Source organism: Dermacentor andersoni, chromosome 8 (assembly GCF_023375885.2).
Source record: "Dermacentor andersoni chromosome 8, qqDerAnde1_hic_scaffold, whole genome shotgun sequence".
NCBI lineage: Eukaryota > Metazoa > Arthropoda > Arachnida > Ixodida > Ixodidae > Dermacentor > Dermacentor andersoni.
In genome coordinates, this window is record NC_092821.1 from 97,748,051 (window position 1) to 97,770,394 (window position 22,344).

General features: G+C 45.5%; 1 protein-coding gene across 5 annotated transcripts in view; it reads left to right on the forward strand.

Moving 5' to 3' along the window:
* Nucleotides 1-22,344, forward strand: part of LOC126529308 (uncharacterized) — a 157,496-nt gene that overhangs the window by 133,978 nt on the left and 1,174 nt on the right. For all 5 annotated transcript variants that reach the window (XM_055069764.1, XM_055069758.2, XM_055069763.2 and 2 more), the window contains 7 exons: nucleotides 590-697; nucleotides 2,266-2,295; nucleotides 3,977-4,087; nucleotides 8,681-8,788; nucleotides 11,389-11,502; nucleotides 16,283-16,390; nucleotides 17,660-17,683. In XM_055069764.1, coding sequence (XP_054925739.1) covers nucleotides 590-697; nucleotides 2,266-2,295; nucleotides 3,977-4,087; nucleotides 8,681-8,788; nucleotides 11,389-11,502; nucleotides 16,283-16,390; nucleotides 17,660-17,683 — 603 coding nt within the window. The remainder of the gene's footprint in view (nucleotides 1-589; nucleotides 698-2,265; nucleotides 2,296-3,976; nucleotides 4,088-8,680; nucleotides 8,789-11,388; nucleotides 11,503-16,282; nucleotides 16,391-17,659; nucleotides 17,684-22,344) is intronic.

A 22,344-nucleotide genomic window follows, 5' to 3' on the forward strand; every position in this document is an offset into this window, starting at 1 on the left:
TGATCCGCAGGCGGTTGCAGCATAATTGTTGCTACACTGTCGGTTCAAGGCAAAAAGACATTCTCGGCATCCCGTGCTGTACGCCTTGCTTTTGTCTTCCCACGCACAATAACAAATAAATTTAAGCATTCGCAATATGGGAATGTTTGACTGTGATGTCCAGTACAAGAGTTGCTGATGTTAGGTGGGTCAACACGAGCTCTATTCAGACTCGTGTCTGTCACTGCAGTGAATTCGATTGACGAGTGCTGTCATGATAAGCCATGCACATAGTTTATGTCCGCAATCATGACATGTATCCGTAAGACATGGCAAAATTATAGGCAGGAACTGGCTTAAGCACCAACATAATCTGCAAAGTTAAGTGGAGAAGTTCGAATAGAAATTACCTACATAATGCACTTTCAGCCAGTGATTTACAAGTACCCATTAGGAAAAATTGTTACACGTAAAACAGAACTCAAGCTGCGAATGCTAAATAATAATCATAAGCCCAAGCCCCAATGCATCAGCAGATATCGGAAAGACAAATTATAATGTCCTTCCATCTTGCGAAACTCTTAACGCCGTTAATTGCTTCTCATTTCAGAGTGTCTAGCTTCAAAATGTGAAGACTACTGCAAGGTGGCAGTCCCGGAAGCAGACCCTAAAAAGGCAACCTGTGAAGATAACGTGTGCTACTGTGCCAAGCCACAGGGTACGTGCTGCTCAATATATGATGAGGCCACTTAATTACAAACACCAGTAGTTGCATTTGTATGAGTAAATTAAAAGTTATAAAAAGCAACGAAGACAGTTGCTGTTCAATGTCAAGCTGTTCAAAGGAAGCTCACTATGAAGGCACTGCTTTCGGCTGTCTTTTCGAGATTGATTCTCAATTTAGAGAGATGAAGGCTTAGCCTATGGTCACACAGGCAGCACGCAACGTCGCTGCTACAGAACGGTGGCGCAATCTATCACAACTATGCCAAGCACGCCGTTTCGTGAGAGATGACACCACCATTCCGTTGCAGAGAAATCGGCATCTTTTGAACCGTGCGGCCGCAGACAGAGCACTTGACGTTGTCTCGGAGTGGCTTGCTTCAAGCAGCTTATGCCACCACATATGCTCCCGTCGCTCGTACGTGAACGCTTGCAGGTGTCAGATCGGTTTTATAAATTATTCGAGACTTTTTATTACTTCCTACATGCGTGAGCTTCAGATGGCTAAACTTCACTATATGATTCAGTGGGCATGCGTGACAACCCTGCTTGACTCCGTCAGCCCTGGTGGCTGCATAGACAGAAAAATATTCAACGTAGTTTCTGCGGTAACGCACTTCGGTTCAGGAATCAAGTAGTCCTAAATTCTTTTTTATTATTATGGCTTGCGATTTTTTGCCACTTCCGAACTCTCGGTAGCAGTCTTTATTCTGCGGTGTTTTCGAATTCAGACGTTAGCTAATTACTCGACGCATCATATGAATAGCCAAATACTTTATCGTGGCATACTTACGATTCTTTCCATAATTTGTTGCTTGCGCCCATTCAAACAAAAGTATGCAAAACATAGTGAAATGGTACTGACCCCAAGATGGTGTAACTTCTAATTTTTTTTATTGAGGTTAGCGTTATCTGATCCTAATCACTAACATCTACGTTCAGGTAGAATGCTGTCACTGTTCCAGCTGTCATGATCTTTACATTGGGAGTTACGCGGCTCATATATACAGATTCGAGGGGAAACATTGAACAGAAAACTTAAAACCACACTACTATATAACGTGCTTAGTACTTGTTGCAGTTATGAACTACAGGGCTCCCTTGCTAATTGTTTATGCATGTACATATTAAGTATGCGTGTATTAATTATCCCAAGAGAAGGCTTGAGTACTCTGTGCCGCTCACAAATACGATTCATCGCATGGTCAGCTCGACAGCTTTGCGTTGGCTGGACAAACAGCTGTGTAGGGGTGGTCACAGTTTCGTGAAACTCTGCCAGCTAATTTTTGTATGCCGGCTTCCAACAAATGCTGGCAATATTGACACTTTTGCTTTAATTAAATGGCTAGTGACTTCATCAAGCTCCCTGCACAGCCAAATGCTGGCAAAAATGCAAGTGACTGCACCTGCACAACATGGAACACATGTGCGTATCGCCCACAGTGGTCGTCCGCAAACCCCTACGTTAAGCCTATTTCGCGAAGCACATCACCAGCTGCCACTCTTCAAACGGCTGCTAAAAACAAACGTGTTAAGCATTTACTTTGTCTTCCTTAATTGCAGCATCGCAAGAACCCACAACCACAGCACCACGTAAGTATAGCATTTGCACTCTAATAAATGGTCGGTGAATTTACCACGACATTGGGTGTACTAAATTATACGTGATATTCTAGCATAATAGGCAGGCGACGTAAACCAGTGAGCCCAAACACGCTAGCACGTAGAAACATTGCTGGTGTAAAAAGATTTTTTTTTTGCGCGCGTCTGCCATTTTTTTCCTACATGGAACAAAATTCACTCGATGTTGCGGCATGCGCGTTGCGTAGCGCGTAATGGACATACGCGATGCCAAAAATAAGCTGCAAAATATATCCCGTCTGGTTGAGCAAAACGTCAACAAGGTAAATGCAGGAGCCAACGTTTCGACAAGTGGACTTGTCTTCTTCAAGGCGACGTACGCTTCAAAGTTTCAAAGGGAGCTTTAGAAACTATTCGCTATGCTAAGCTTCAAGCTATAGGCAACAACACTTAGTTTGATTTCTTGGCGTATCCCCCACTTTTCTTTTTTTCCTTTCCATCCCTCCTTTTTTGCTGCCGGCGGGTCAGACGCCCTTGACACGCCGGCTAACACGCGTGCGTTGACAGACCGGGGTGGGGGGGCGTGGCTTTGGCCTTGTGCACAGCGTTCCTTTACTGTCAATTCGACACGCTAACACACCTTCCCTCGTTTCCGCACCCTCCCGCAATTCACACCCTCTCCCCTTTAGAAGAAGCCCACCTATATATATTGTGGCGAGGAAAGCGTACGTCGCCTTGAAGAAGACAAGTCCACTTGTCGAAACGTTGGCTCCTGCATTCACCTTGTTCACGTTTTGCTCATCGTCTTGAATTTCCTGCTCCTGCATTCCCCGTGTTATCCCGTCTGGTTGTCACTTAACATTTTGCGCGTCAACTTCTGTTTCTTTATAGAGAACCGCCAATATTTCCCGAGTTATATTAGTTTGTCGCTGATTCAATCTGAACAGTTTTAACTGTCAATTACTTTTTATGTTTGCGGAATGTGGATAGGCGAGGCTGCATAAACAGTCTGCATAAAGCACGACATTTCTTGTAATGAAGTTAAGCGTGCTAATTTGCTATCCTTCATGCGACGCGTTAGTGCTTGCGCGGAGTGCAAAGTAAATCGCTGGGGCGCGGGTGACAAATCGTTTTAGTCGAGTCGCATCCACTCCGGACAGGTCGCCAGAGGCTATAAATCTTTCTTGCAATCATTAGTGTGAATAAGTCGAAGCTCCGACCTTGAATTCCTAAAGCTTTTTATGTCTAATTGTTTACTTCCGGTAAAGAAACCTCGAAGCACACCACGATCCCGCCACTGAGAAGGCAGTCGTCGCTGCAGCCACCTGTTCCCGCACCGCCATTGTTAAAACACAGGGGAGCCAGACTTCTGCCTCACTTTCAACTGCGCCCTCACAAAATTTGTTTCTTCGTGAAGATGGTGCGTCTTAATATCGCAGCATTCACAGAATAATAATCATGCTATATCCTGCACTGAGTAGACGAACCGAAGCGCCTTGACGACTCAGACTCGTTCTTTGCAGGCGAAGTGTTCAAAAATGTGACAAGGGCCCAAGCATGGGGTCTTAGAGAGATGCTTGCCGATGGATGCCCGGCTTCTGCCATAGATTCCTGGCTTCTCCTCTTTAAATAGCGTAATTTTCGTACACTCCAGTCGTGCCGGCGACTTTATGAACTTCTCTATTTCTTACAGCTTGTCCGATAGATGAATGCCGGAAAGCTTGTCAGGAGGCAGAACCCAACAGCAAATTCCTCGCGGCATCATGCTCCGCCTCTGGTGCGTGCTCCTGTTCGTACGAAGATGGTAAGAAGCTCCAAAGCATAAATGTGGACGATCACAAATATAAAGAGGATGCCTCAGCTAACTTTAGCCAAGCAGTCAAAAAAGCCGCTACAATATACGATTGTTAGACCTACAGTGTGCGGTCATAGGCTCTCTACTATCGCCAAGATATTTTTCGCGTGATAATTATCCGGTAAATTAGTGATTATTTGAAAAATGTTATAATTGTTGAATTCAGGACGTGGCTAGCACTGGGTACTAAATGCATCCTAAAACAACCCATTCAGTAGTTGTTATTGCGCTATGTCAAAGCCACGTGCTATAACTTGAGCATTATTTTTCATAACTTCTCAAAGCAGGCGAAATGCGTAAAGTGGCACGTGATTGCACGCCCGCGCCCCTACACCAACAGTCCGAAAAGTGATCTGAAGGACTGAACTTGGCTCATTGCCTGAATCGGCAACAGCCTGTTCATTGCGATAGGCCGCAACTGTCACGCCGAACATTTGGTTCGCTACACGCAGCTGACAATACCAACAACTTGCCGCTTCCCGACGATTATGGAGTCAGACATTGCAGACCATTTACCGCTCAAGAGAGCACAGTGTCGGGCCTAGGACGCCTGCGTGGTACAGGACGGAAAACAGCGAAAGAAGGGAGGGGGGACATTCTTGCTAATGCCGCTGCGGAAAGCAAGTCATGCCTTCACTTGGGCCCGCCAGCGGTTTCAGCATAGCTATTCCCACAGTGTAGGTTCGGCCGAGCAAAAAGAAAAAAAAAAGAGTTGACAGTTTTGGCATCCTTTGTTGCTTTGCAGGGTACGCACCTGCGGCCAAACCAGTGTTCCCTCCGTGGTGTTTGAGCCGTCCACAAGTACATATGATTCCAGGACTACAGAAGAAGGCATATCTACCAACCCCTGTTCTAAAACAGCTGAGCTAACTTTTTTTGCATGAAAAGTACAGCAACCACTCGTACATCTATACCGATGGATCGACTGCGTCTTCCAGTTTTGGTGGTGCGATGGTTACACCAACGCGAGGAATAACACCGTGGTTCAAGAAATCGCCTGTCACGACCTCAACGGTGGCAGAACCAACGGCTCTGCGTCGTGCACTGGAATTCATTCATTGTGAAACAACTAGAAAATATGCTGTGTTCTCTGACTCAAAACCGGCATTACAGTGCACTCAGTCAGTTCTCCGACTCGAATGTCATGAACAATTGACATACGAAATCGTGAAACTTCACCATCACGCCCAACAAAAAGGTCACGAGGTTGTTTTGCAATGGGTACCTGGCCATCGTGAAATCAGTGGCAATGATCAATGATTCCGCCGATGGCGCTACTCGCGCAGCACATCATGAAGAGCACAGCGTTCCGATTTCGCTTTCGAGGACGGACGCCGCAGTGCAGCTTCGATACCTGGCACGGAGTCTCTCACTGACCGAGTGGAACTCGCCAAACTTACGACTTACACGACTGAATCGATTAAACCCCTCACTGCAACTCCGACCTCCAATCGGACTTCCTCGACGTGAAGCTACGCTTCTCTGCCGCCTTTGGTTAGGAGTTGCGTTCACCAAGGCATATTCTACATTAATTGGAGTGGCCGACCCTGCAGCGTACGAGGTCTGCGGCACCGAAGAAAATATCGACCACCTGCTGTGCCACGGTCCACAATATGCCCAAGAAAGACAAGAACTTGTCAACGCTATCCAAAAACAGGACATTCGGCCGCTTTCTGTGCACGTGCTGCTGTAACACCGCACCCATTGCTCGTCGGCACCACCATAAAGCGGTGAAGGCGTTTTTGCGCTTCTTGAGGACGACGGGCTTGTGCGAACGTCTGTGACTACTAATTCAAGTTCTATTAGACCACACGCATCGGCGAACTCACTGCTAATTTCCTTCTTTCCTTCCCTCCTTTCTCTCCCTGTCATCTTTGTTGTCCCCTTTCTCATTCCCCCGGTGTAGCGTAGCCAACCCGACGTTACTCTGGTTAACCTCCCTGCCTTCTACTTTTCTCTTCCCTTCCTCCCGCACTATGCAAAATGTTACAAATATTAGAAATATGGTTACGCGAAGTACGAGTCAGTGAGACGAGCAACTATTTAAAGGGTATATTTACAACAGCGGTTGCAGCGCTGACCGGTTAGATTCACAGCACGAGCCCAGTTCGTTCTTCCTCCTCTTTTCTCGAGTGATGGTGCCCACGCGCCTTCGTTCAAACAATCAAATACCGCACGCATGTAGCCTAATCTACTGACGGCAGAAGCGACGTCCCGGAGCGTCGAAATGTAATCACTGGGAGGTTGATACTGCTTCAGTCGTGTAACGTGCACAATATAACTGGTCTGGGAAAGAGGTGGGGGGGTCAGGGGCGCGATCTCGTAGGTCACGAGTGTCACGGCACGAAGCACTCGGTATGGGCCTGTGCAACGAGACAGGAGTTTTTTATTACAGGCCGACCTGACGCGACGGAGACCATAGAAGCACCAAAGAACCAGGCGGGAAGTGCACTTCTCGGTGTCACCGGTCGTACAAACGGCTTTGACTCTTGGGATTTCAGAAGGTGTTCATGGGCAATTTCCCTTGCGTGGGCACAGCGGGCGATCGCGTCAAGTGCATATTCACTGGTCGGTGCCGTGTGAACAGGGAGGGTTGTGACGAGCGGCAGCGCTGGTACTCGGCCGAACAGAAGGAAAAATGGGGATTAACCGGCTGTATCGTGGCGCGACGAATTATAAGCAAATGTGACAAATGGTAGAGCGAGGTCCCGGTCACTATGGTCTGAAGAGACATATTTCGCGAGCTTGTCTGTGAGAGTGCGAGTGAGACGCTCCATGAGGTCATTTGTTTGATGGTATGACGTGTATAGGTTGTGCCTCGCGGCACAGGACTGCAGCATGTCCGCGATAAATTTTGACTGGAATGTCCGGCCACGGTCTGTGGGAAGTTGTCGCGGAGCTCCGTGTAATAAAATCACGCCGCGTAAAAGACAATCGGCGACATCTATGGCGCAGCTTGTAGGAAGCGCTCAGGTGACGGAGTAGCGCGTGGCGCAATCCGTGGCCAAATCGATCCAGCTGTTCCCAGAGGTAGAAAAAGGAAAACGATGAAGTAATTTTATTAGAGATACAAAAAGAGTACCTTGCTGACTTTCTAAAATTATCAATATTTTCTATTATTTCGTTCATTTACGTTAATTTATTTTATCAAATTCTTAACAATATTTTCATCACACGTCTAAATTACAGTTCTAGTCCCACGCTCCACTATTTAAACATAGTTTGGCTTTACTTCTAAGCATACGAAAAACCGCCTGCTTCTTGGCCAATCCCCCATAGTGGGTATGCGCCATTGTCTGGGACACAAGACAAGACAAGACAAGACAGAATGGCTGCGCGGGATTGTCGAGTGATTGAAGGTACCCAGCAGGGAGCGTCGATGGTGTCTTCCGTCCCTGGTATTTCTCACACGCAGCTACGTATCTTCGAACGGAGCGAGCAAGCCCTGGCCCAAAGAAGCGTCGGTGGATCCGGTCGTAGGTACGTGACACACTGAGGTGACCGGCAGTTAGGAGATCATAAAGTTCGTGGAGAACAGACGAGCGAAGGTGATTACGGGCCACAAGGAGTACTGCTGGACCTTCGGGGTGAACGCTGTGGCGGTAGAGTACGCCATCTTGAAGTGTGAATAAGCGGAGAGAACTGTCAGGAAGTGACGATTGAAGGCGGTCAATGATGATACGCGAGGACGAGTCACGGCGCTAGTCGTCGAGTGCTCAACACGAGTGACTAGACGAGTGCTCAACAATGCATCTGGCGAGCATCTTGTTTACTTCCTGCTGAATAACTCGCCGCTCTGCCGTGGACACGCGATACGGTCAGCGGTTAATGGGAACAGCATCACCAGTGTTTATCCGATGCATAACAAGGGACGTCTGACCAAGTTGTCGTTTGTCAGTGTCAAATATGTCGCCGTAGGAAAGCAAAAGGCGATATAGGGCGCCCGCTTGGTGAGTTGCGAGGTCCGGAGCGACCATGGGGCGTAATGGTCCGCCGAGGTTCAAGGCATCCTGCAGTTAATCAGGAGGATCTCGAGACGCGTCGGCTGCAAAAGCAGTGACGTGGTCGTCTTTCCCTGACCGGAGCGTGGCCACGCCTTGGAGCGTGGCTGCGATGTATAGGAGATGCTGAATCTAGGCAGGTCAAATAGGTTGTATTCAGACTTATGCATGTCACTGCAGTGAATTTGGGGATTGAATGTTGTTATAGCAAACAATGCATACCATAGATGCCCTCAATCATGTATTTGTAAGACATAGCACAATTATGGGCAGCAACTCAAGACTTAAGCACCGATACACTCGGCAAGGTTAGAACAAAGGTAGCTTAAGAATTAGCCACATAATGTACTTTGAGCCATTGTTTTACAAGTATCCATCGTAGGAAACACTTACAAGTGAGATTGAATTCAAACTGCTAACGTCAAATAATAATCATTAGTCCAAGCACCAATGTGTCAAAATCGGATGTCGAAAAGGCAGACACTATAAATAATGTTCTTGCGTTTAGCAGGAATCCTAACGCCGTTGCATCTAATTTCAGAGTGTCTAGCTTCAAAATGTGAAGACTACTGCAAGATGGCAGTTCCAAAAGCGAACCCCAAAAAGGCGACCTGTAGAAATAACGTTTGCTACTGCGCCAAGCCACGTGGTACGTACCTGCTCAGTTCAACATATGGCCAATGAATTAAACGCACCAGTAGTCGCAGCTGCATGAGTAAACGTTAAGCATGAAAAGAAGCAACATAGAGAGTTGTTATAAACAGACGCAGAGTGCCCAAAGGAGGAGCACTGGGATGAGGCTTCCGCCTCTCAAAACGTGCTCACCGTGACCCAGTAAATCACCAAAGCCCCTTTCAGTCATTTGCGATGATAAAACTCTGCAATAAATGGTAAAGCACAGACTCAGTATCATCTATTCACAGCAATAGCTGTACCCCCGTTTGATTTTTTAAACAGTTGTTCTTCTATGGCTCGTTGTTGTGACCTACCAGAACGACTACACTGATGCTATAGCAGCCTTAGTTTACTTTATGGCCCCATGTTTGCGTTCGTTACATCGAAACAGTCTGCGGCATATTTAGACTGTCTGCCCAATTAAAGCAAAATGTGCCAAGGCCTTAGCCATTGCACCGATGACAGGTTCCCGAACATTTTACCTATATTGAATTTGCAAAGTGGAGCAACAGCCATTTGACATTTTGGCGCAGGCAAAATTATGGTTTAGCAGAGTGTTCAACACACATCTTGCTATACATCAGACATGGTTTAAATTGTAACTGAAATTATGAAAATAAATGTAGCGGCGCCGGCTTTATGTGCATCAATGAGGCATTCGGACTTCAAAATTACCGGACTGGTTACATTATCTTTTACTATAATAGCATTTGATGCGCATATATCACGCTATGACGCCGTTTCTACGGCTTAGACTGGCGACAGATGCTGCGCGTTCCGTGCGCTTCAAGCGAGCAAGAACTACTAGTTCACGGAATTACGTCAACAAGATAACGCCCCAGTGCATGCGTGACTAAAGCGAAGTTGCAGATTATACATATATATATATATATATATATATATATATATATATATATATATATATATATATATATATATAGCTGTACCGTGGGGCCTGAGAAAGCCGATTCAACCACAGAATCTGCTTTTCCGATCGTGCTGTATTGCGAAGAAGGTCTCAACTCAAAAGCAAACTATACTTATGTTATAGCAGTTGAGCAGAAGTGCCACGGTATGTTTAAAGTGGCGCCGCCAGCGCCAATGCTAAACAATGTGTCACCGGATATTCTTCCAGGCTTTTTTTTTTTCATCCAACGCCCGCATTGCGCGAGCTCCGTGCCATGCTGATAAGAGGAACACAAGACTGCACAGCGACAGTACGTTAGAACATCTACCGAAAGGAAATGCATCAAAAGCGCAAGAACAGCGGCTGGAAAAGGGCCGTCGGGGCCGCTGTGTTGAATTCCAGGATAATGGTGATGATGACGATGGTCAACGATGGCGTACTTAGGTTTTTGTTTGTTTTACTACCGATGAAAGCGTCAACGGAAGCAGGCTTTCGTGGTTATCCTTCATTTGGAGCAGGCTTGATAGAATTTTCTGCTGTAACGCCGATATTGTAGAGGCTGGAGCAGAGAGTCGCGCTCTTGGCGCAATCGGCGCGCTGATCCACCACTGAACTGCTTAATCAACAATGCTCTTATTGTATTTTTTTGTCACTTCTCATTTGCGTGCAGCTGTGAGAGCAGTGGCGGGGCATTGAAGAAAGTCGATGTCGCTGTAAAAAGATAGACGCAAATTTTGCTTGCTTTTTTATATAGTTGTCTTCTTCATAATTACAGCATGAAGTCTCAAGTCCTTGAGACTACTTATATTCGCAGCGCAATGTGACGCTTTCAAAACATGCGCCAAGTGCAGCATGGCCTTGGACCTTAAGGAGACTACTCAATCCACCGAAAGCGAAGGTGGCGGTGATGAGTGAGTGCAAACTCAACAGCGTGCCAGTGATGCCAGTTACAAGGCCATACAATGTCCATGTCGCTGAAAGCTACCAAATTGCCTCTTTCGATTCTGCGCTCCTCTTAAAAATGCGGGGGAACTCGCTTTCTGATCAGCCCCATCGAGTGCTGAATAAATTGAGCTTTCGGAAACACGGTCACAGTGCGAGCGAACGCGCCTGGCACTAGAAATCACAGAATAAGGTTTTGGTGACGTGAGCAGTCTTCTTTATCCACGTCCAAACTAGCACAGCACTTCGCGCACGTTTTCAGCTCGTCACATTATCTATAAGCTCCTTTGAACATCTAATCCTCTATAGCATTATTGCTTAGTCAAGTGCTATCGAATAAAGACATAAAAACGAAACGAAAACATCCTGTCAGTACTCCGTAAGCACGACTCATCAAATGACCAACATTTCAGAAAGCGGAACCCTCCATATGACCTGCTCCCCTCCCCCCCTCAATCAGAACATGTATAGCGCCACTGGGCAAGTATTTAGAACGCTATGGCTGTAGTCGTCGGTGACTCTTAGGGTTTTATATTATTAGAAAAGGTACTATTTACAATTCGAACACAGAATACTGCTTTGTAGCATTCATGATATTACGGTAAAAGAAGTGTGCACGAATCACAATTATAGCTACTGTGTTGAGAGAACCCTCACAACAATCATTTCTCCATTCTCATTTCCTCATTGCAAAGTACGATATAACTCCTTTATTTCTATTTCAGTTCCGTGCACGCCAGAGGCATGCCGCAAGTCCTGTCAAAATTCGGAGCCGAACAAGAAAGTGCTAAACGCATCATGCCCCGAGTCCGACATATGTCACTGCATATACGAAGACGGTGAGCAAGAACCTGCCTCACACACAAAGCGGTACCACACGGTTCACTTTGCAATGACAACGATTGTAATTATGCTCAAGCTTTGATTGGACACGCTCAGAGCCCACTGGTAGTCAGACGCAGCTCCCGCAATGTGTTCGAAACCTCTACGGTAAGTTTGCAACAGTATACACAATGTTTCAGTATGGCCTCCGAGAGTGGGCAGCTCGCGTCCGCCACACAGTTTCGGAGGCTATCGTTTCAGTCAGAAGAGTTTTCCAGGAAAACTACTAAAGGTAACTCTGGCACTGCAATCGTTCGGCTACCACGGGAATGATGGTTAGTGGAACGTGTTTTTATTTAATTTCGATGTCTCTGGCTTCGACCGTTTTTGTGATATTATTTATTACGCTTTACCTCTGAATTATCAAGAACTCGTCATTTTACTGAACTCATTAAGGCAAAAATCGAATCACTGTGCACATGTGCGATCATTGCGGATTGTTACATGCATAACACACTATGTCGTTGAAATGGATCTCTCAACAAAATCACAAAGCCGTTAAGCACAAGATAAACTTTGCACAAATACTACATGCCCTATGTGAAACGTATTATGTGAAGAAACAACCGGACAGCGAAGAGATTCTTTCCACCGTTTTTTTTATTCGCATAATTTCTTATCTTTTCCAGACAACAATCCCCGCAACAAGTATATTCGCATGCTGGCTGAAACACTACTTTGTAGTTCTAGACACTAGTGGAGCTCCCTATGTAAAAATATCTGCAGGAAACTCTGTAGTTTCGCTGAAACTGACTGTCTCTATTAAAAACTGGAAATATACGATAAAATAGCAATCGTTTATTACAAGTTACCTCTGTAGTGTATAAATTTTTATTTTGTTGCCAAAAAAGACATTTGACCAGGCTTTGTTTCGGCATAATATGCATAGATACGTCTATTTTTGAAACAAGTGAATGATTGCAATTTCAGGAGCCGAAGTTATCGCGTATCATAAATGATGAACCATGCAGTTAGAAGTATATTTCACCGCTATAAAAAGGTCATTTTAATTGCGGGAAACTTGCAGAAACGCCCCAACTACTAAAGATAACTTCAGACATTGCTTTAAAAATGGAGTGTATCGATGGAAGCTCCAGATAGTACTAGTTTCTTTAAATTTGCTGACGTCACACTTGATTGCCTTATCGATAGCTCGGAATATCTAGGCAGGGTCATTTATAGATCATGGTTCTATGTTAATTTATTGGTTTGCATAATTTTTAGGAGTGTTACGCAAGCTGAAAGATACCGTTCCTTTTCCCCCGAGTTATTTCTTGTTGTTGCTGGCTTTGGAATACGGTAGCATTCCTCTTATCTTTATCGTAAACACTGCTGCCATTTTTATATTTTGGCCCAACGTAGAAGTATTACATTTTACTGCCAAACTGGTTTCGTAGTTTTTTGTTTTTATTGGAAGGAAACAAATCTCTGCTCTGCTACACGTAATAACCCATAACCGTATGCTGCATCAGCCAGGCCAGGATGTCTTTTTTTGGTGAGAACATTACATGTTGTGAGTTACATAAAAACATATAACATAAGACACAACACCAGGCTAATAAACAGTAAAGAAGCACCCTGGAATTCTTGTGCACTAATTTGGAGTGTAACAATTTAGAAAAAAAACCAGTTTACGAACCTTTAGCGCATTTTGTGACGAGCTGCCGCCATACATATTATTGTTGCAGCAACATATAGGGCCACTGCAGGCAAATTTTGCCGTCGCCGTCGCCGTGATGTCCCATACAATATCCATGTGCGATAAGATCCTGGCCCGTGCGCCGTTTACGTATGCTGTGGGCAGTGTGTCGGAAGGGAACGAATATCAAAACGAAAAAACGACAAAGAACGATATGTTGATCGGAGCGAGAACGTAAACGAAACGTTATTATTTTGTTTCGGAGTGAAACCAAAAATATTTTTTGATCGGTCTTCGGTTCAGAGGGAAAGTTCGCAATAGAAAAAAAAATCGAATTTAGGCAACTTCAGAATTACCGCGCATCTCAGGGGCCCGCATAAGCGCGCATCTCGGGCAGCGATAGTGCGAGCGATAGCCGGTCCAGCGCAACACTAATCTAAGCATGCCCCTCGGTGCACTAGCAGATCGGTATCGCAGTAAAACCCAGGGCTTGCGCGCTGAAAAGCTTATCGTTTCGTTTTCGACGGGTATACAACGCTTTGCTACCGAAGTTTCATCGTTCATCTGCTTTTAAGCTCAGTTTATCGGAACAGCGATCTCACATTTCGGCGAGTACGCTCAATGACGTGCTGCTTACGATATCATGCTGAGTGCCTTGACTCTAGGCACTGAGTAGGAATGCATATTTCATTTATTGCGAAAAAATTAGTACTATGTTTCTATCGTTACTTCGCCTCGAACATTTTTGCCTGCGAATCAAAACTGTTATGAACCATCAACGCCAAACTACATGCATATGCTTGCCGGCGCGTGAAACCTCACGCCCACGCGCCTCCCGCATGCGCAGATGGTGTAGGAGAGATCATACGCGTCCAAGAACGGTGCGAGCGCAGATATCATACCTTCGGCAGACAGCACTGCCGAAGGTAGGAGGCGTGCAGAGGTAATATCATTGCGCAGCGGTATGCGGTTCCAGGCGTAACAGGCAGTACATTTGCTGTACTAGAAAGCTTTAGTTTTGTTCGCTATATGATACCATGCAGTGATACATGACATGATGGTCATTGCGCATGCCCCTTGCGTAATAGCTACCCTAACCGTGATCACTTATAGCAACATGACAGTGCCGACAGAATTCGCGCTTGTTACTGGTTTCCCGCCCTGTCAGAGAGAAACAAGTGGCAAAATCCGTCATTGCTCAGTCTCGTGTCAAGCTGAGGTCAAAGTATTCGGTATGTTTGCCATAACTATTGAGATCGGCTGTTCGTTTTCGACCTATGGACTACTGACATGGCGCCGAGCCTTAAGACAGGTTTGGTTTCTAGTTAGCCGATGGAGCAACAGCATTAGCACTGGTAATTTGTTGATGATGTCGAACGCTATAAAGGCCTAATTGCTCGTTGCATAATTAATTTACTACCCAGCTCCAACGTGGTACATGATGATGGTAGCGAGCAAACACCACGTAGGCGTCGAGCAGACGCTGTTCCACATGTGCACATCTATGAGGGCGGAAGAAAGCAAGCAAGGAAGGAAACTTTATTTTTCATAAAGAACAGTAGGCGAGCGTGGTTGGGCCCTTAGTCCAGGGCTCCAGTGGCGCGAGCGGCTTGCTGGGCTTGGTCCAGGAGAGGCACTTGGCTCTCCTTTCCCTTGTCCGCAAGCTACGCCTCCCACTGCCTATTTACCATGAGTGTGGAGTTATGTATGGGCTAGTAATATGTGAAGGCCTTTCCAGGCACTCCCATATGATACGTTGGGCGCTCATCCTTAGTACTTGCCAAGGAGGTTGCAAGGTAAATGCAGGGAAAGCGTACAGGTGAAGCGAAGCCCCGCTGTCGCATGGATATAAACAAATCTTATATGGTTATGGAGTCGAAACATCTTTTGGAGCATGTACCGTAGGATGGCAAGGCGCCGCGGATGCAAGGCGCAAGGGCCCGAGTTTTCGCGAGCCGTGACGCGTACATGCAGTTTGGCCTTTATGGATAATTTGTTTTCGTTCTGTAGCAGAACCGCAACGGTACGTTTTTCACTGGAACGAAACTAAAAGAATAACGAAAAACATTTCGTTCCGATGCCCTGGCTGTGGGTGCGAATTTGTGAGGCTGAGCTGAGAAGAATGGTGGCTTGATCTGAGAGGTCACGTGATCATGCGCGCGCTAGAAGGTGAGAGTGCAGGAGTAAGCGCGCATCTCCTCCTCTGGACTCGCTGAGGCTAGGCATGGCTGGCCAGGTGGTGGAGCGCTTACGCAACCCGAGCATCCTATCTTGGAGGCAATATACGACGCGTGCAAGGTTATGCGAGCCAATACGGCTCGTCGCTTCATGTGTACTGACATCCCGCACGCCTAGTGTCCGGTCTTCATTACGCCGTCGTGGTGACAGCGAATGTTGGCGGTCGACGAGTGAGATCTGCTTATGTTCGCTATTGCGCGCGTGACATATGCTTGGTAGTTTAATTAGTAAGCGAATATTTACTGCGAGATTTGTATGGCCGATGAAACTATGAGCCTCACTTAGTGCAGTTGTCTACTACTGTGCTATCACTATCAACGATATGACTTTCAGGTAGAACAGCAATATTGAAATAAAAAATCGCTCAGAATTATTTCCAGTGCTACAGTCGCTACGTATTTCAATGCTAGAGAGGACACAGCTAGATCCAAAGCAAATATAACGGGTTTTCTTTTCATTTTATTTTATTATGCTAGAACTTGTTCCAGCTGTACCATATACAGTGCAGCAGGCGGTGAAGGCTTCATTATAAGATAACATAAAACCCAGTGAAATAAAAGGTCATTGGAAAGACACGGCATCAAACGAAAGCTTAGCCTTTCCCTGTACAATTCATATTCCATGCAAGTGTGAGGCCATACAATGAACTTTTGTGTTTGGGGCGTGCTCATTATTTATGTGTTCAGACAAAGCGTTCCACCTATTTATGCTGTTTTATTTGAGGTGTGCTCACCATGTAAGTGCTCAAAGGAAGAACTGTTATGCCAGCTTTAGGCAGCATAAGCAAAGCAGTTGCAACATTTCAATATTCTGTACAAATGCATGCCACTGTTTCTATAAACCATATATATTTTTTTCAGACTGCACAGAAGATAATTGCCATGACTACTGCAAGGAAAGAGTCCCAAGCAATATCCTGACAGGTTCTATGTGCATACACAACTTCTGCTACTGCAATAAAACGACAGGTACGCACATAAACAGCCCACATAAGCCGGTGATACCAATTGCCCACTTAAACATGAAAGTTATTGAGTGTTCTTCTGGTTTGCAATATATGTTTTTTAATGGCTGCAAGTATTTAGAATCAAAATTTAAGGTATTATTAGAGAAATAACTGTCACCATTGCGCCACCAAATGAGCACAAAGGCCATTGTGTTGAATGTGATAAATATAGTAGCGACATATGTAGCTAAAATTGAGCACACTGACTCTGCAACAGAACAGTGCTAAATGATATGATGCTGTGTGGCAAGATGTTCTGGAGTTTAGCAGCAACATCGAAAAAGGAAACGATCAACTGTATGTCGACTTTTAGCATCAGTATTATCGTAGATGATGACTTTGATGTCAACACAGTGGTCTTAATTTGCTATCGTACAGAAAATTATGGAGAACTATAACGCAAAAAGAGAACTGAGCAAGCCACGTTGGAGGACAAGCAGCACAACTAAGCACTCGTTCTTAGATTAATGATGGCAGCGTATTCGAAACAACTGTCATTACTGTAATGCTTTGCCCATGCTGACGACAACATAATTGTGTATTTCTGAGAGAAACAACTTTGTCATCCCTCTGAACTTAATTCAAAACAGCGTCGCTCTTCCATCTCGACAAACTACGATATCAGCGGTACACAGCAGAAAATTATCAAAAAGTGTACTTTCCTAATGTGTATCTGACTGTAGCTGCACACAATTAATCTACTGCCTATTTTAACACATTAGGCAAAAGCTTTATACAGCCTACATTTTTTCTCCAAGACGTAACCCGATTGCAGTGTATTGTAGGACAAAAATGCCAAATGGCAAAAAAATAATAACATTAGTTTGGCATCAAGTATGACCACGTGAGCAACACTAAAACTAAAGGACGAGTGGACTGTCCTGCTCTGGTTGAGCGCGCTCTGAGCCTCAATCGGAATATTTCGCAAAACCATTTACCAGCCTTTAACTGATAGGTAAATCTATTACTAAACTTTGAAGTTCACATACATACCACTAATCCTAAGATGGGCAAATTTGTCTATTTCAGCGTTTCATTTCAATGACGTGTTCAGTGTTTCCTTGCTTCTATTTATAAATTAATTTTCCCCTTCCTAGCCATTTGATGAACGGGTTCCCGCAACAAATACTGATATAGCTATGTCCATGAACGTTTTTGCTTCCAATGACTCATGATTAGATGAAATGAAACTTGTTTTAAATCATCCCAACTTATTTCTTTACTCACACAGACGACATGAGGAGGTCAGAAACGGGTGAGCCATTTTTTTTGCTTGTTTACTTTATGCGAAATGAAATAGGGCTGAACACACAGCTATGCAACAGCATGAGTAAACAATGTTTTCCCTACTGCACGTGCATTAGAGTTTAGTCACTTTATGTCAGCAATACTTCCTTTTCCCTAAGTACTGCGTTGAGAAACGTCATAGATACAAAAAAGACCATATATATTGTGCGAGGAAAATACAGCTACTACGCGAAAATGCCAGTAACAACAATTTTAGGCACTTCCCCACCTTTCGTAGTTCTCGCAGCAAAGCTGCACAATCCTGAGATCAGAGAACGAGCTTGATTAATTCATCAATCGTATTTTTCATGCTGTGTAAAGTCCCAAAGCAACACTAGGGCTATGGCACACACTGTGGTGTTCAGCTCCGCATTAATTTTGATGTTTTCACATTTCATATTCATCAAAGAGCAGCCACTGTGGTTTAGAATCCTACCCACGACTTCGTGCTCAGGAATAGCATACTAGCGCCTGTGAGCAACCGCAGCAGACGAACAGGCTTGCATTATCAAATGATGTGATGCTGCACACAAACATCAGTGATCGATGACACCTCTAGTTCTAAGGGGCTGGTAAATATGCGTCCCTACTTCTGGGCAAGACAAGGCATTTGCGCGCCGTGGTATCTGCCGCAGCTATTACTCCTACTTTGTGCAGTTTACGTATACAGTAACCCTACTGGTACTTTTAAGCTCCATTTCACCTGTAGCTCAGATTGTGACTACATGTATCTAAGAAACAGATTTTACAGCATAACAAAAAGCAAAGAAATCGTTGATCCCTCTTTCACAGGAATCGATCGAACACGAAAGAGAAACATGTCTTCACAAAAGGTTTTGCATGTTGCCTTCGTGAACTCATGGCCCGCTGAAGCGAAAGGCGTACGATTTGCGGGTCGGCCACCGCATTGCAGATTTGCTTCGCATGCGGCGTCATCGAAGCGTCATCGTGAAGAGCAAATTCCGCGTACGCTGTCTTGCCTCCGCAACCCCGTCAGTTTATGCTGTGCTGCAAAAAATCACTTTCGAGCTATCTTAATGCCCTCGTGCGAGCTTGCATCGTTCTGTCCAGTAAGCGTACCATACAGAAAAAAAAAACTGAGAGGCCCTGACGTCACACTTTCCGAAACCTCTGTGGCATCGAAATTAGCCTTACTTCTTAATTAATTAATTTTCTCGTGGGAGGTTCTTCTCTGTTGTTTACATTTGATGCTTCGGGCACGCAACCACCCAGGTCTGAGCGGAGAAGCGCGCGCCGTAGCTATAGTGTGCTTTATGGTAGCGATCTGGCCAACGAATCCAGTCGCAGTGTGCCATCGCGATGCCGTCGCCAAAGCTATTTCGTCTGAGTATTGCGCTCTAGCTTAGAAAGAAGTTTATGATGCACTTTGCAAGTCTAAAGGCTGGTCCCCCGCTACTATTTTGGTGGGTTTTCTGAAAAGAAATCTATGCCTTCTCACTGCATTGCAAGAATGCCCCGGCGATGATCAGCAGCAAACTTTATGAACATTACGATCTCTGATTAACCAATCTGCAATTTATGAGAACAAGTACGTGTGCTGGTCGTGGATTTATAGGAATAATTTTGCTTTACTGAGCAAGTTTCGGGCAGCAGTGTACCGTGGAAATGTGGCAAAGCACAGCACGCCATTGAAGAGGCCAGCAAAGGAGAACGTCGGTACGTCTTTAAATACACTGACTGCGGCCTGAGGTATGTTGTTCTCACCCTAATTAATGATGCTTCACGGAAACAAAGTTCTGTGATATTCTCCACGTAGTGGCGAACATTAGGTGCTTGTGCATGTGGGCCTACACGCGACCATCAGCCGTTTGCTGTGCGCGCAGGCATATGTTCTTCTTTCGAACCTTGCTCGCTGTTGTACCGCACCCGCAAACCTACATTTTTGGTATCCCCTCGAGCACACAGATCAGATATCTGCGGCAAGGAGGGTCCATGCCATAATTGCTCACAGCGGCCCCTTCTTTGCCATTCTTCCACATGGCTGTTTTAGAGCGCAGCACTTACGCAACCGCTCTTGCAGCGGGCGCTAGGGTCCCTCCTAACCGAGCCAACGAGCACAGCAAAAGATAAAACAGCGAAGGCAGAATGCAGCGGGGGATGAAAGACCGCTATAGCGAAGAGACTGGAAGAAGGAAGGCGGAAGAGGAGGGTGCTGCGAAATCATATGGAGGAAAGCGGAGGAAGACGGTATGGCGAAAGCATGTGAACAAAAGCGTAGTGCCGCGCAAGGCGTGCTCTGCAGCGACGATGGCTACGACGTAGTGCCAGGGTAGCGCGTGTCGTCTGTTCACTGATAACGCTACCGATACGATATACAGAAACAAAGCGTTACATGAGTGGAGATCTGTTTGCGGCTGGTGCTGTGAATCGAGTCTACGCGTCACCCAGGCGCTGCATCACACGATCTACCGATTAGCGATGCAGTCGCGCCATAATTAACTGCACTTCCAACGTCCTGCACGACACAGATGGTCTTCGCCAGCCAATATGTTATGAAATGAAAACGTATGGGTCTGCGTTCCAATTTCACGTTAGGGAGTATCGTAATCGTCAGTGCATTTTTTTTTACGTGCGACATCATCCACTTTCAAAAGCAGTAATGCTGCACAGCTGTCATTGACTTGAAAGATGTTTATCGTACATATTCTGAAGCACAGTGGTTTCAGTCAGTGGTTACAAGTTAGCATAAATGCACCGAAGACGGCAAATATATTCCCAGATCATCCTTCATCCGGGGTGTGGTACGTGAGCTACAGCGTTGCATGTGCACTTGTTTCACGTTTTACTTCCAGTCCCACTTCCCCACAACAACTGCCGGGAGAGATCGTTCTAGATAACACAGCGAAACAAAACACGGAGTCTCCCGCTATTCTGCACGCACGACGCGTTTGCCACGCTACGAGACCTACGGTGCATCACACGTATGAGCTTACACCACCATAAAACCTCCATTGTGCCTGGACAACATGGCCGCTACAGCGAAGAACGCCACGTGACTTCTTCAGCACGTTTCTCTATAGCACGCCGAGTGTGTAGGGCCTATAAGTTTATTTCCTTCCTCCATGTAGTGCGTGGACTAGATAGGGCCTCTCCTCAGTTTTTTCCTGCCTCCATGAAGCGCACGCACGAACTTTGTAGCCATTTGTGAGGGTTGCCTGCTGATACCGCCCGAGGACCCAAACTCCGCTTCAAGCATGCGGCCATGAGTCCAGCTCGTGCACGTGACCTCACACTCAATCGCCGACGTGGTCTACCGCAAAAAAATATTTCAAGGCCAAACCTCCCGCAATGGCTTGCCACTCACAACAGCCTATGGCTAGGCCTAATCAGCGCTGTCACACTGCTTCTTTAAAACAGGTAGCCAGCGGTAAAGTTGCGGTTTGCTGCAAACTGCGGGATGATAACGCCATTGTCAGCAGGACAACTACTTCCATCTGGTTGCAGCTTGCGAAAACTGACCAGCACGCTACTATGCACGTGACGCTGAAGTTATTTTATCAAAGAGGGGTGCGAGCCTTACGCGACGGAGGCCCTTACACAAGTAAATACGGCATACGAAAAAAGACATGAATTATGAGAACAAAAGAATGCACAGGAATTCCTTGAATTCCTATGCATATTTAAACCAGTATTATCAGAGCTCTTGCCGATCTAATTTTTCTGAAGCAATAAAAAGCATGTGCTGTCCAACGATGTACACAAATAGAACTGCTAACCATAGTGCTTCCTCCGGCAAATTACAAAACGCATCTATGAAGCATGCGTGGACGTGTGCGTACAGCAACGTCCCAATTTATCAGTGCTGCAAGCTAGACGTGAAGATGACAACGAATGTAGTTATGCTTATCAAGAGACTGAATTTAACAAAAGTATGGTGTGCAAAAAAGAAGGCACCAGCATCCGATTTTCAAATGTGCTATTGTCATTATTTCTTCAACATGTGAGAATGTGTTGAACATCACAGAAGTATTTGCTCACCTAGACCAGAATCGCCCAGTAAGAGAAAATAATGTGCTTATATAAATGGCAAACTTCTTGTGTTCAAAAAGTCAGCGTGCCTTTCCGAACTATTACTGAATAAGAAGACTTACCTTGCACAATTCATTTCAATAATGCCATAATTATTGCAGTCAGGCTAACCAAGTTTCATTCAATGGCTAACTTAGCGTATTCTAGTTGTGAAGCTAGACAGAAATGTGATTTGTCACACCAACACACTCATCATTTGTTTCTACTGGATGCTAGTTTATAGTCTGCAGCGAGCTACTGGCTGAGTACCCGAGGCTCTTTTCTACACGGCATCCGCCAGCTATGCGCCAGACACATCTCTTCCCATACTAGAGCATTTCGTATCAATAGCGCAAGGCTACAATAAATTTGCTTCAGCAACAGTCTATTCCACCCAAAATTAAGTTTCCAAACAATGATAGTGATCTCTTCCTGTCAATGAAAAATGGTTTTGTTCCCACAGGCCAATAGGAATGCAGAATTTGTGTGCATGTGAACAGGCCTTACAAGCTGAAGGGAGTGCCACGCAGGTCTCGGCTACTTCCTTCATCCTTAGCTAACTAGTGACACTACACGAGCTCTGTCTCACGCCAGCTACGC